The sequence below is a fragment of the Chelmon rostratus genome, chromosome 14 (assembly GCF_017976325.1).
Source record: "Chelmon rostratus isolate fCheRos1 chromosome 14, fCheRos1.pri, whole genome shotgun sequence".
Lineage (NCBI taxonomy): Eukaryota > Metazoa > Chordata > Actinopteri > Chaetodontiformes > Chaetodontidae > Chelmon > Chelmon rostratus.
Window position 1 is genome coordinate 25,965,188 of NC_055671.1, and position 14,975 is coordinate 25,980,162.

At 47.2% G+C, this 14,975-nt stretch overlaps 2 protein-coding genes and 1 non-coding gene across 3 annotated transcripts; 1 reads left to right on the forward strand and 2 right to left on the reverse strand.

The window, feature by feature from the left end:
- Positions 1–1,246: 1,246 nt before the first annotated feature.
- On the reverse strand, positions 1,247–11,159 carry pgk1 (phosphoglycerate kinase 1). Its single transcript, XM_041951874.1, has 11 exons — positions 11,004–11,159; positions 8,653–8,703; positions 8,363–8,518; positions 7,301–7,445; positions 5,902–6,005; positions 5,675–5,794; positions 4,418–4,532; positions 2,619–2,798; positions 2,343–2,520; positions 1,549–1,647; positions 1,247–1,455 (listed from the first exon to the last, which is right to left on the reverse strand). The coding sequence occupies exons 1-11, from the start codon at positions 11,066–11,068 to the stop codon at positions 1,415–1,417; spliced, it is 1,254 nt and encodes a 417-aa protein (XP_041807808.1). The 5' UTR covers positions 11,069–11,159; the 3' UTR covers positions 1,247–1,414.
- Positions 11,160–12,019: 860 nt separating this feature from the next.
- Positions 12,020–14,532, reverse strand: LOC121617396 (cytochrome c oxidase subunit 7B, mitochondrial). Its single transcript, XM_041952567.1, has 3 exons — positions 14,434–14,532; positions 13,204–13,328; positions 12,020–12,256 (listed from the first exon to the last, which is right to left on the reverse strand). Exons 1-3 carry the CDS (start codon positions 14,468–14,470, stop codon positions 12,173–12,175), a joined length of 246 nt encoding a protein of 81 aa, XP_041808501.1. The 5' UTR covers positions 14,471–14,532; the 3' UTR covers positions 12,020–12,172.
- A 229-nt stretch (positions 14,533–14,761) lies between these two features.
- On the forward strand, positions 14,762–14,872 carry trnal-caa. Its single transcript has 2 exons — positions 14,762–14,799; positions 14,827–14,872. It is a non-coding gene; the product is annotated as a tRNA-Leu (tRNA).
- The last annotated feature ends 103 nt before the right edge of the window (positions 14,873–14,975 follow it).

Here is a 14,975-nt window from a genome sequence, read left to right on the forward strand (position 1 = left end):
CCTGCAGGTTAAAGTACTAAAACGTTCTCAGTGAACCTTCATCTAAATGGAATTCAGCCAGAATTATCTTCTATTATTTTCATACCAGTTAGATTCTGTTCTGGTTTATGAACATCAGCTGGCCTTCAGAGGAGATGCTGGTTACCTGGGAAACAGGTACGTCAGCGTTCCTCCAGTTCTGTAGTTTAACTCCTCTTAATGACTGAAGGTTTTAGATTATCAGAAAGACTTTAAATCCAGTTTATTTCTCTCCTGTGAAGAGTCAGACTGTCGCTCTGTTGTTCTTCATCGTCTTGTTGTGGATTCTGACAGCAGCAAACTGCAGCCGTCTCATCACACAGTACCCACACGAGTCCTGAACTGATGAAGACCTGTTCGGTCTGGTTGAGCCTGGGGGCTGGAGGCCGCTGCAGGCTGCTCCTGAACGCAGCTTCTTTAGCTGCTGCCATTTTTAAAAACTTTCACTCACAAACCTCAAAGTTAAAACGTCCTAAACTGACCTAAAAATCACAGAAAACTGCGCAGGTGAAACAGACGTAAGCCTTCAGACTCCAGGTCTTCTACAGGATACTCATCATCACCATCATCATCATCACCATCACCATCATCATCATCATCACCATCATCATCATCATCATCACCATCATCACCATCATCATCACCATCATCATCATCATCATCATCACCATCAGCAGCAGCACTGTGTTTAACTGTTTTGGTTTCAACACTTCCTGTTTATCAGAAGGCCAAACAACAAGAACAGAATCCTCATCACACCCTGAATCCTCTGAGGTGCTTCATCATCAGCATCTTCGTCTTCTCATATTTAAACATCAGAAATAGTTTTTAATGTTCGTGTAGATTTCTGCTTACAGTCACACCTGCAGGACAACTGAGGTATTAAAAGAATGAATAATGTTGCAGTTGTAGGGTGAACCCTCGCCTCTGATTGGCTATTCCTGCTCTGAGTGTACGTCATGTGATTGGCTCCTCCAATCAGCTGTCAGTAGGAGATAAATGAACGTGATGAGTGTCGTTTTATTCTTCCTCCTCAGTAAAGAACGGTCATGAGCTGTCGTGGTTCATTTCAAAGCTTTGATTGGTGTAAAGTGAAGAAGAACATCAAGTATCCTGATCAGCCACTCAGCTCCTTCATTCACTGTGACCAAAGTGAGGTATCACAGGTGTGAATCCTCACATCTGATAGGCTGGAACCTCTGATTCAAACACCTGAGGAAGACGAGGAAGACGAGTTTTCACACAGAGACGCTTTTATTATCCTGAACTGATCAGCTGAGAGTCTCGTCTCAGTCTGAGGCTGCTCAGAGACCAACGAGCAGAGGAGACGGACAGGAAGCACGACGCCCACACACACACACGGACACACACATACACACACAGGCTGACGGGGAGTTTAGGCGTTGCTCAGTGCGTCCACACCTGGCAGGACTTTACCTGAGGACACAAACAGACACACAATCAGCATCATCATCATCATCGTTTATCTTCACGTGAATGAATCCTGCCGCTGTTTCCGTCGCCGCTCACCCTCCAGCAGCTCCAGGCTGGCGCCGCCTCCTGTGCTCACATGGCTGACCTTGTCCTCTGTGTTCCACTTGGCGCAGCAGGTAGCAGTGTCGCCCCCACCTGGACAGACATGTTCACACGGGGGTTTCAGGGTTTATTCTGCAGCTCAGGTTAGAGTTACCCGACCACAGCCGTGTGTCGTTTAATGTCGAGAAAAAGAACACGAGTGAGAGCTCAGTTAACGCCGCGGCGCCGACGTTCGCTCGTCGGGACAGAAACCTGCTGCCGTCACGTCTGATTATCTGATTATCAAATTAACTACGGCAGCGTCAGGTTTTAATTCTACATGTCCTCATTATTCACAGAAACATATCACCAGACTAATCTTTAAGATTTTACTGCAGATCAATTAAATTATTGATAAAACTGTTATTTATATTCAGCATGTAACATCTGACCCCAGAAGGACTTTTATTGTGAAAGAATAACTATAATTTCCTGCAGTTTTTGTCAGTAAATCTGTTTTAAATATTAGACCTCAGCAGCAGCAGCTCGAGACATGATGGAAAAACTTCTTCACTGAAACAAAGTGAGGCTGTGGCTCAGAGCAGTGCTGCCCCCCAGTGGCCCGGATGTGTATGTGTCATTCAAACTGAACTCCATCATTAGAACACATCAGGCCTGGAGTCGCTGGTCATCACTGTTAGCGTCCGATGCTAACATGCAGAGTGATGAGCGCACTGACAACACAAACAAACAAACAAACAAACAAACAGAGTAAATAAAGACAAAAGCTCTGCTGTCGTCTTTCTTACCGATAATTGTGATGCAGCCTGATTTGGTCACCTCCACCACTTTGTCCATCAGGTTCTTTGTCCCTTTGGCAAAGTTGTCCCACTCAAACACACCGACCGGGCCGTTCCACACGATCTGCTTGGCCCTGAGGACGGCGTCTGCGTAGGCCTTGGAGCTCTCTGGTCCACAGTCCAAACCCTGCAGACAACATGTGAGCAGAACAGGAGCAAAGATGGTGAAAAGGAAACTCGGCAGCTACGATGCTTCATCTATCGTCAGTCAGCTCGTCTTCTCACCATCCAGCCGGCGGGGATGCCATCGGCGACGGAGGCGGTGCCGGTGGCGGCTTTCTCGTCAAACTTGTCGGCGGTGACGAAGTCCACGGGCAGCGTGATCTTGACGCCGTTCTTCTCTGCTTTGGCCATCAGGTCCTTGACGATGCCGGCGCCCTCCTCGTCGTACAGGGAGGTTCCGATCTGAGCGGCGAGACACAGTGTGAGATGAACGTATCAGCATCATGTATCATCAGTACTGTGTGTCTGTTAGAGCGGGCGAGCGCAGCTCATCTTCCTCCATCGCTGCTGGTGTGTGATCCGTCAGCTGCTGGTCATCAGGAACCTGCTCTGTTCTCACGACACCTTCTTCCTTCTGTCTGGATTACGCTGCCGTCTTCTCAATGAAAGACGTGATGGTGTGAAGAAATCTGGACTCAGAGAATCACGTTCAACCTGACTGTGACCTCTGACAAAAACTTTGTGTTTAAAGGTTCAGTTCAGCCAAATTCCTCAGAGCACGTTTCTGTGGCGGCGTCACGCCACAAAGATAGCTTTATTTGTTCGTGTTCAGCCTCTGAGATTTCTGCCTTCAATAGAGGAGACCGGAGGTTAGTTTGAGGTCGTCACAGGACAGAAACTTTGTTCTTTCTAGAAACAGTTTCCAGGAACTCTCAAGACCCTCAGAGGGATTTCTGCTGGTCTGACACGACTCTTCGGTCCTCTGAGCCTCAGACACAGAGAGAGATCGGTGGATTAAAACACTCCTGTTTTATGACTTCTGTTTGGCAGATAGCAGCAGTTTGGGATTATAAGCAGGAAGAATAATGTTGCCATGGAGTCTGCTTCTGTCTCCATTAACAGTCTGCTGAATTAGCTGTTAGCAGCCCCTGTTAGCGGCCCCTGTTAGCAGCCCCTGTTAGCAGCCCCTGTTAGCGGCCCCTGTTAGCGGCCCCTGTTAGCGGCCCCTGTTAGCAGCCCCTGTTAGCAGCCCCTGTTAGCGGCCCCTGTTAGCGGCCCCTGTTAGCAGCCCCTGTTAGCGGCTCCTGTTAGCGGCTCCTGTTAGCGGCTCCTGCTAGCAGCCCCTGTTAGCAGTGGGGTCACAGTCATTAAATAGCTTACATCTCATCTATAACTGCTGTGAACGTTGTATTATTGTGATGGTGGACGAACTGTTGATGAAATGAATCAGGAGCATGTTCTGGGCTGGAGGCCACTTCCTGTGTGAACGAGTCCTTCAGTCATTTCAGTGAACTGACCCTTTAAACAAAAGCTTATCTTGTTGTCAGAGTTCAGACGTCGGTCATGAACGTGATCCTCAGTCTCTGCTGAACAAGAAGCGCTTTCACAAGTCTGTTTGAACAGCAGCCACAGCGGCTACAGCAGCTTCAGCAGCTTCAGCAGCTTCAGCGGCTACAGCAGCCACAGCGGCTACAGCAGTTTCAGCAGCTTCAGCGGCTACAGCAGCCACAGCGGCTACAGCAGTTTCAGCAGCTTCAGCGGCTACAGCAGCCACAGCGGCTACAGCAGCTTCAGCAGCTTCAGCGGCTTCAGCAGCTACAGCTTCAGCAGCTACAGCTTCAGCAGCTACAGCTACAGGAAAACTGCTTTATTTCGCAGCATCTGTCACACTTTAACGTGTCTGCTGCTCAGCAGGACGTGTGCGGAGAAAACCAAAACACGGGCGAGGTCATGTGATCCACGTCGTTCATTAAAGCCACTTTGAGGACAGACAGAATTCAAAGTCTGATCGTGTGTGTTTGCCAGGTACTGACGCTGCTTTTAAATGTTCAGTTAGAGACGCGGCGCGTTGTCTTCCTCACCTCCATGTTGTTCAGGACTTTGAGGAAGGTGAAGGCCATGCCGCCGCCGATGATCATCTCATTGACCTTATCCAGCATGTTGTTGATCAGCTGGATCTTATCTTTCACCTTCGCTCTGAAACACAGAAACACAGAGAACCAACACATCAGATAAGACACACGCACACACACGTACGCACGCACGCGCACACACACACACACACACACACACACACACACACACACAGTTTGTAGTATTTATCTGTTACTCACACTGAACTTCCTGGATGCTAACATCTTACTGGTTCCTGAAGGACACGCCCCACTGAGCCTCTGTCTGAACTGTCACTAATCAATGACGTCACTTATTGATTTATTGATTAGTTTCCTCCCTCAGCGTAGACACAAGGGATCGGCAGCTCACTGATGGACGTATGTTTGACTGTACAGTCGCAGCCACCGGCCTCACTGCTCCTTCATGAACCCGGCTGATCATTACACACTGATGGCCGCCGTCCTCCGTGGACAGGAGGAAGCTGATTGGCTGCACAGCTCCACGCTGAGCAGAGCGACAGTTACACAATGCACGCAGGCTAAAACGGACTCTGACACGAGGCCAAACCCCACATTGAGCCTCCGTTTCCTCTGCGTTCATTCAGCTGAGACTGAATCAACTGGGAACAACTGACACTCTGTCACTGACTGTTTGATAAGTTCAAACACGGGACCGTCGGTTCTGTTCTCCGTTTGGACTGAGATGATTTATTTAAAATGTTATAATAACTTTCATTTCATGGCAGAAGGTTTTTTATAACAGCTTGATCTTGAAGGAGGAAGCCTTGTGGGTAACCTGAACCCTAACATGTGACTGACAGGTTGCTGCAGGCACAGACAGGCTTGTTCGGTTAGCCGTAGCGTGGCTACGCTCTGACGGTGTGTGACCTCTGACCTCTGCTGCTGCCTGAGAGCTGAGCTCTGACACCGTCCTGAACAAAGCTCTGTGACACCGCAGGTTACATAATGAGCTTACGGTCTCTATTCCTGGATGTCCACCTGGCTGCTCCACAGAGACGCTGCTGTGTGACGATCCTGAACTGCAGGAGAGAAGACTTCCTCTCTGTTTGGTCTGCAGGGAAAACACTCGCCTGCTGTTTAGCGCTGTGAAGCAGATTTTAGTCTATGCTCAAAGTAGAACACCGCATCGTCCCGACACAGGACCAGAACCTGAAGCGGGTCAGGTTACAGACTGGATGAACGGTGGAGGAGAACGGTTCTCACCCTCCCAGGATGGCCAGGAAGGGCCTCTGGGGTTTCTCCAGTGCCATGGCGAAGTAGTCGAGCTCCTTCTTCATCAGGAAACCAGCTGCCTTCTGAGGAAGATTCACTCCCACCATGGAGCTGGGAGGGAGGAAGAGGAGGGTGAGCAGAGGTACACATGATGAAGGCAAACCCAGTAAAAAAGCAGCAGATATTTCTGACCGTCACGTCGTGCGCGAACCGCTCACCTGTGGGCTCTGTGAGCTGTGCCGAAGGCGTCGTTGACGTAAACGTCTCCCAGTTTGGACAGAGACGCCCTGAAGGAGTCGATCTCCTCCTGGGAGGCCTTGGTCTGAGGGACAGGACAGACATTAAGAGAAGAAGAAGAGGACGGAGACACACAGACAGACAGCAGCGACCTGCAGCGACCAGCAGCGACGGCTGTCACCTGTTTCTGTTTGACTAAAGGCTTCAAAGAGTACTACAACTACTACTACACCTAGTACTACTACAACTACTACACCGACCGGCTCAGCTCGTACTGACTCAGTTCCTTTTGGAGGATCTGGTCTCGTCTCTGAGTCTGACTCAGGTCCAGTATTGTGGATCAGGTTCCTGCTGCACTTTAAGCAGTGGAGGTCGCGGCTGTGTGACCGCAGGGCACAAAAAGGTTAAGACGGCTCTTCGGTGTCATTCAAATGTCAGACGGGGGCTGCGGGGGTCGTGACTGCAGTCATCACACTGTATCTGCTGCTTCATGTCCAACCAATGAGACGCTCTCAGCGCTCTCTGACACAGTATAAAGAGCTAAAGATAGAAGCTCCATCTGACACAGTGCAGTACAGTAGAGACCAGCCCCCACAGGCCACATGCCAGCCAGGACGGGAAAGGCAGCACGTCCGGCCGGGACAACCCGCCGACCTTCAGGAGAAATGTCAGCAGGTCAAACCCGGACCGCCGTTCGCACAACGTCCGAGGACTCCTGATCCCGGATCAGCGCTTACATCACACATCTGCGTCTGAGCAGAATGAAAGCCCCCCCCCCCTCCGATGAAACACGAGTTTTCAGCCACATCGTCCTTCTATGGTGTTGTTTATACGTGACATCATGAGCGTCATAAGCAGTCAGCACCACGTCTGAGCGTCTCCACCTCTGGACTGCAGTGGACCAATGACAGCCCCTCACACATGTACGTCACCTCAGGAACCAATCAGCTCGTGTTATCGCTGTTTTCAGAGGCAGAGACGAGTTCGGCAGCAGATAAGAATAAAAATAAAAATGCTGTTTCGGGGCTTGAATGTTTTTTGGCAGCTGCATCGTATAAAAGTGGAAAAAACTGAACGCGGTCCAAACGTGGAGGCTGACAGGCTCTGCAGCAGTCCTGACATGACGCAGCAGTTTCACTGCAGCTGCAGTGACGGTGCATTTTTCTGCAGGTGAGCGACTGCGGAGAGCAGAGGGGGGGGGGCAGTCTGCTGCCGTCTGTCTCACTGTGGACGGGTGCTCGTTCAGTCGACGTGTTATGTATGAAATAATAATCGTATATTTTAAGTCTGGGATGAAATACGACGTCTGCATCTAGACAACGACCGAGCTGGTTAGTGGTCTCTCCTGGCCCCTGAGAGGACGCCCACTGGGGGGCTCACCTTGTTTCCGGAGGCGTCTTTGCCTTTTCCCTCCTCAGCCACGTGGAAGCGGAGGTTCTCCAGCAGGATGACGGATCCGGCGGCGGGGTCGGCGCAGGCGGCTTCCACCTCTGCACCCACGCAGTCCTTCAGGAAGGTGACGTCCCTGCAGAGGCACAGAGGAGGACTGAGGTCTGTCTCTTTGTACTGACTCTCTGTGATCATGAGAACATTTTACACGATTCAATACTTTTCTCATGGTCGGCTGAACACGATAAGCAGAGCAGCAGTAGTTTAGTTTGTATTAAACTGGAAATGGAAGCTGCACTCAGACCTCTACTCACGTTTCTGCAACACATTTGGATGAAGTGACCGACTGCGACAGACGTCCAAACAACAGACGGAAAACGGCTACAAAGAGACGTCAAACTGAAATCGTAGCTTCATGACGTGTCCTAGCTTGATGCTAACGATGAGCACACGGGCGTGGCACAAGCTAATGCTAACAAACAAGCTAGTCCAGTCCAGTCGCTCGCTTGTCGAATGGAGAAACAAGTTGAACGAAGAATAATGAGCTCTGTGATCTTTTTCTCACATCTAAGTCCAGACCTCGTCTCCTGATCCTCACCTGAGTACCTGACTAAAAGCTGCCTGACCACACGGCAGCTTTCACTGCTAACAGGGGATGATGCGGTTCGTACGTGAAGACTCTCCTGCAGCCAAATCACAGCTGCTGTGATGCAACATTTCCTGCTGCTGCTTCACATTAAAACGTTCCTACATGTGACCCACGGGGGCTTTTACTGTGAAGGGGCAACAGGAAACAGAGGTTTATTTTTGTAAAGGACTAAAGGCAGAAGCAGCAGCTCCAGTTTGTTTGGCTGCACCGTAAACCGACACTGTCACACACGAGATTCATCAAACCACCACTGATCACAGGACTCTGCAGGTCAACCACGGCTGAAACCTGAAGGACTGCAGCTTTAATTTATTTCATTCGTAAACAGAAATATTCTAGTGGAGAGTCTATCACTTGGTTTCCAGGCTAAGAAGGGAAACCCGCCACTGCGTCCGTCATCTCACCTCCCCAGCAGGGTCTTGAGCTCGGCGGCGACGGACTCCAGGGAGTATTTCTCGGGCATGAAGTTTCCGTCGGGACGGCCCAGGTGGCTCATCAGAACCACGGATTTGGCCCCGTTGTCCAGGCAGTGTTTGATGCTGGGAACAGCCGCCTTCACCCTGAAAATTGACGAACACAAAGCTTCAGCCAATCCAGCCTCACGTCTTTCTAACTGAAGATCTTACATTTATTTCATTTTAAATTAAAGGTCTGATTTTAACTTTAAGAGCAGAAAAGATTTGCTGGACTTTACCTCTGATTGTTTGTGATCTGCTTGTCCTTCATTGGAACATTGAAGTCAACCCTGAAACAGAAGGAAACTTGATGACCAGAAGAAATAAACTGATGTTAAATGAATTTCTACATGTCTGTAACCTTCAGCTGTGACTTCAACATATAATCTAACATCATCAGCATAGAGTGAGCAGTTCTTTAGGTTAGGTGGCTCCATCTGGACGGAGGTCCATGTGCTGTCCCAGAAAAATAATTTAATCTAATGAAATAAACCCCTTTAAAGAAAAATAAACCCCCTGTGACAGAGAAGGAAGCCTTTACTGGGAGAACTGGGTCAAGAAAGAAGTTTTTATACTGGAGATCTGCAAATTTAACTTTTGATTAGCTGCAAATTCAGAAACATCTTTTTTTAATGTTCAAGAGCATTTTACTGAGTCTAAGTTCGTTTCTGAGCAGATGAATCTGCCGAGTGAACAATATTCACCACCTCAGCCTCTCACACCAGAAACCAGTGCTGCTGCACTGCATCCTGGGACCTGCATGGTTACTGTGCTGACAAACAGACACATTCACACACTTCCATTAGCTGGAGGCTTGAATTTCAACGTGTTTTCACTGGCAGCGCTGTGCTGTGTGACGCCCCCCCCTCTGACTGGCAGCATGTGCAGCCATGCAGCCACCATGCACATGCTGCATCACTGCACACAGTTACATAACCACCTCCATCCTCTCTGTGTGAGGGCCTGCACCGAGACACATGATCAACCTGTGCGCGCGCACACACACACACACACACACACACACACACACACACACACACACACACACACACACACACACACACACACACCAATCCATTGTCTTAGCATGAAACCCAGCAGTCAGCGATTCAGCGGCTCAACAGCTCCTGCATACAAAGAACCATTGGGCAACAGTTTTCAGCTCTGACATGGATCCATCTGTCAAATGTGGATCTGCAGGTGTGTCATTCACTTTTTCAGGCTCACCTGGTCAGTTATTGGCTAGTTAGAACTCACAGTGTCCAAAAATTATTTAAAAAAAAAAAAAACCTTTTTTAATCATCAGTACACAGTGGTAGGGTTGTTTAGTGTTAGGATCCTCTTCTTCTGCCATCTGTCGGCTTCAGACAGAAAAACATTCCACTTATTGAGATTAACTCAACCAACAACTCCAACGTGCTGAAGAAAGCATGCATTTAATCGTTCTATGATTAGAGGAGCGAGTGTCTGACGCCTCTCCAGGAAGTCAGATCCTGGCCTCTGCTGGATCTGGCTGCTGAAGACACTTCCAGGTTTCCACAGCAACCTCCTTTTTAAATCTGGACCAGCAAGCCGTGGCAGGCCCTGGGTGTGACTGGGGGGCAGAGACCAGCTCCACAGAGAGAGTTTGACCTTTTAACGTGGCGCGGTGCGGTCGGGGGTGCCGCTGCTGCCCGTGAACCTTGTCCTATGCTGCCTGTCGTTGCATCACCGAGCTGAGCAAACCAAAACGGCCCTTTGACATTTCCACAGGGGGTGTCAGGTTCAAGTGCACTTTCATCGTCAAGGGCCAGGAGACAGATCCAGTAAGAACATGGAACAAAGACCTGATTCTAGTAAAATAAGAGCTGCGTTTCAGCGTGGAATAAAAATAATACTAATAAAAACACTTCAGGAAACCCCTCCAGATAAAGAGACTGGACTTGGACTCCATAGGCAGCAGGATTAAAACCTATGAGGACGATGCTGCCTTTGAGCAAGGCGTTAAGTCGAGTAGTGCTGAATCAGTTGATCAGCTGGTCATAACTTCATTAATCGATTCTCCTGCTGATGAAAAACCCAGAGTTTTTGAAACTACCAGGGATTACAACATGTTTCCTGCTTCCTCTTCCTGCACTTTGAAGACGTGACTTCGGGCCCAGCTTGACTGCCATTAATTCACAGGTTTTACAGTCAAATGAATCAAAACAGAGTCTCTGACCGACCACTGATCGTCCTGTCATTATTAATACAGTATCACAGATTTATAGGTTTTCATTCTAACATGGACTATCGCTGGGAGGTTGCTGTGCGTCATCTCGGATGCAGCCGGTTGGATCCATGCAGCATCTCCTCACGGGCACGTAGCACGGACAGAAAACGTGACAGCCACATCCTGTCCTCTGTCCAGTGGTCTGAGCTCACTCACGCGGCGTTAACCATCACCTGTGCGTCTCCACATCAGCACTGCGTGAGGGCCGAGCAGTCTGCGCCCCCGTGAAGCAGCTAGCTAACATTACAGGTCTGCGGACCAGAACATCTACAAAATGTCAGTTAACGTTAGCTAGCTAACATCAACTCATAACACGTAAAACAACCGATAAAAGCTCACCTCATAACGACCCGCTTCCCCTTGACGTCCACCTTGTCCAGGGTGAGTTTGTTAGACAGAGACATGTTGCTTGTTTCGCCGGTTCTTTGCTGCACCTTCCTGCCGGATCTCCTCCGTTCCCTTCGGCTGGTTAGCTACCGAATGACAGCGGTGACCTTAGCGCAGCGCGGAGGAACACCGGCCGGGCGGGACGGGCCACACCCCCTGCTGCTGATTGGCTACAGCGCGAGGAAAGCCTTTCATCCCATTGGATATGTTTACAGTCTGTTCTGTGACGTAAACATCTCGCTCTGCTGATGACTTTTTCTGGTCGACTTCATCGATACGAAGATATTTCTTTTATATTATACTATTGTACTATGCTATATACTTTATATTCGACTTTTGAGTAAAAGTATTACTATTACTTGCTTCTTAAGCAGGAACACCCCAGTGTAGAAATACTCCGTTACAAGTAAAAGTCTTGTATCTTTATTTTGAAACGCAAAAGCTAAAGAAAAGTCCAAAAAAAAAAACAAAACAGGTGCATCAGCACTTCATTTTTTCTTTTTTCCTCACCGATTATTCACTTTACCCACCTTTCAGTACTTTACTAAAAGTACATTTGATACTTCTACCAGCACTGCACTTCAAATAAAACATTTAAGTACAGCCTATGTTAGTGCATAACAAAAAATGTGAATACACCGAGGGGTTAATCTGCACCATCAGTACTTTTAGAGAAGTGTTCACTAACAAAAGGGTATTAAAAAGTAGTGATATCACTCAGTCAGGGATAGTAAACATATAAAAGCAAATAGCTCTTCAGTTTCCATTCAGTCATTGGTGAAAATATATATTAATATACCTTTATTTTATAACTCTATTTCTGTCATTCTGATTCAAGACTTTGAACATTAATATGTGAACTTGGGGAAGCAGAAACCTGCTGAGAGTTTGAGGAACAGCTGTGGTAGATAAACAGTAGCTACGGCCTGCAGAGGAATCACACAGCGTCAAAGAAGAAACCGTCGTCAGTAGAATCACACTTCATTTATTTGGACAAAGTAACATGTTTGACTAAACACAGGCATTCACTGTCTGAACGGGCAGAGATTCATTATTTCATCTGTTCATCTGTACAACCAGAAGGTCTATTAGGTGGGATGCAGGTCTGTCATGGCGGCTCTTCACTCATCTGCCTCTCTCCACTCTTTGGGCATGACCCTCCCAACAGGTGACAGATTCCAGGTGATGCCAGTCTGAGTCAGCACCTGCACGTAGACAGGAAAGATTAGAATAGAATTAATAGAAAAGGATCTTACAATTGCAAAGAAGTTCAACTCAAAATCAAACATGATGCTAAAGTTAAGATGAACATGAAACTACAGCAGGTGCACCAAAGTCTGAGACTGAAGGACTTCAAATACAAAAAAATAGTCTTCACTGAAGATTCAAACTCCTCTGGAAGTATTTAAGTCCTGTAATGGTGGTAAATACTAAAACACTGTCAGACATTCAGTAACCCCACTCAGTTCACCCACAAGTGGTTAACAGATGTGTTCAGGGACAAGGCTGAAGCATCATTTGGTAACAGAATGAACAATAACACACTCAGCTGACACAAACTTTGTCAAAGGCCACTTTTGGTTAAGCTAAGCTAAGCTAAGCTAAGCTAAGCTGGCAGGGCCATCGAACCGTCTTCCTGCAGGTGCAGTGTTTTATTAAATCTATGTTACAGAGCTTTGTTCTGTTTGACTGCAGATTCTTTTCAGGTCAGGTCGCCAGCGGGGGATTTTGTGTTTAATAAAGCATCATATATCTCAAGCTCAGCTGTTGTCTTCAGTGATTTCAGAGTGTGCTCATGGTGGGAACTGTTAGGTGTAAATAATATTATAAAGACTGCAGTCTAGACCTGCTCTATATAAAATGTACCCTGAGATAAGTTCTGTTTTGATTTGTCAGTATATAATAAAACTGATTTATCTGTTAAGTGTACATTGTTAATATAAGCCCAATGAGAAGCTTCAACATTTAAGGTTTTCTGTATTGTGACAAGAATCCCAGAAAGTCTTAACTTCTTTCTCCCACACCACTAAAACTCTGGAGGTACGTAGCATTTACTTCTCCTGACTTGAACCTATGATGCTGTACGTACCACCTTATGCGTTTATACCTAAAACTGAATGAGACACGGCCTTAACAGGACAGCACTACTTACGTATGACCACACAGCCGTGCAGAAGACAGCTCCACCGAGCATCAGTCCGGTGCCGTACTTGGTGTGGAAGTCCTGTGGGGCGGTGGATCCATGCCTCACCTGCCTCACCTGCCTCACGGCCTGACCTGGATGACACAGTCTTTATGGTAATGGCTGGGATTTATGTAATGCATTACGAAGTTTTATTCTGTATTACTTTGTGTTTACGGCATTCCACAGGTTTCTTTATTGAGACTACACAACAATGAAACTGACCATAAATACGAACATGAAAAACAGGCATTATTCAGGGTGCAGAGAGCAGCAGTGACAGAAACAGATGTGGTCATACAGCTGAATATTCTGATCAAAGATGTCTTGGCCAACATTTGGTGAGCTGTAACAGAGGGGTTACACAGCGATTCATGATGTGGACACAGGATGGCCTTCATGACCTCTTTCACACTGATTCCACTGTCAACGCAACACAGATTAAAATGTGACCTATAAAACCATCAGGATGTGTGGTTTGAGATCAGCTGCTGCCAGCTCAGATGTAAATGTGTGTCTGTGCAAGTCACTGCATTGTTTTTCACCAAAGAGGTCACGTTTCCAATCAGGTCAGTGAAAAGTCATCACGGTTGCGGGTCATATTAGACCATTTCTTGATATTGTGAATGATTATACTCAAGGGTTGTCTGACAACAGTACGAGGAAATGATCGAGTCCACATCCTTTCAAAGGGATTTCTTTAATAGACAAGATGGATAAATGGCTGTCCTCGTTTGACCTCTCTTGATCAGACAGTACGCCTTCATGAGCATCATCTGGACAGTTTATTGTCTTATTATAAAGCATCTTTCAATAACTACTTGAAAAGGAAATACACATTACAATTTAATGAAGGAAGCTCATTATTATCATTCAGTCTGTGTCTCGAACAATGACACCTCGATGAAAACCAAAGTTTATTAAAAAGCCAACTTGAAATAAAAGTTTCACTCTAAACTAGAAAACAAACTAGTTTGACTTAGGGAAGATAATTAATGGTGTTTATAAACCTTTGAGACATATCACGACCCTAACGGGAGCTGCTAACGTTAGCTGGCTAGCCGTTGACGTTAGCATTGTGACCGCGGTCACAGAGCAAAGGCACTCTCGTCAAACTTTATTCATTAAACCTGATTAAACTGGCGCCTGGCTGAACACATACAAACAACAAATATTTCCATGAATGACCCGTTTCCTTACCGCTGACGTTGACTGCAGCTTTAGCAAACCGGTACATGTTGTCTAGCCTGGTGCCTTCGGATACCCTTGAAGAACGGAAGTGGAATATGGCCGCAGCACGTAGACACAGCGGAAGTTACGTAGTGAGCATGCGCGGACCTAAACTAGACGTCGAAAGAGTGATCACTAGAGACAAATACGCATTTCTAGACTTTAATAGAGTGAAACACGTGCACACAGCAGTTATCGGTTATTTCTGTTACAAACAAAACCACTTATGGGAACTCTTAGAGTTTGAATTCCGAGAGAGATCAATAAAGATCCATCTAGCAGCCTTTGTTGACATCGTGTCAGGATGGCCGAGTGGTCTAAGGCGCCAGACTCAAGGATGATATCCTTCCGCAGAAACGGGACTTCTGGTCTCCGAATGGAGGCGTGGGTTCGAATCCCACTTCTGACACAGCTTTTATTTTTTGGTGAGGTCAATAACAACAACGACACAGAGCGTAGCAGAGGACAGTTTAATCACGAGCATCTAGACTTGGTTGTAGAAAACTTGAAAA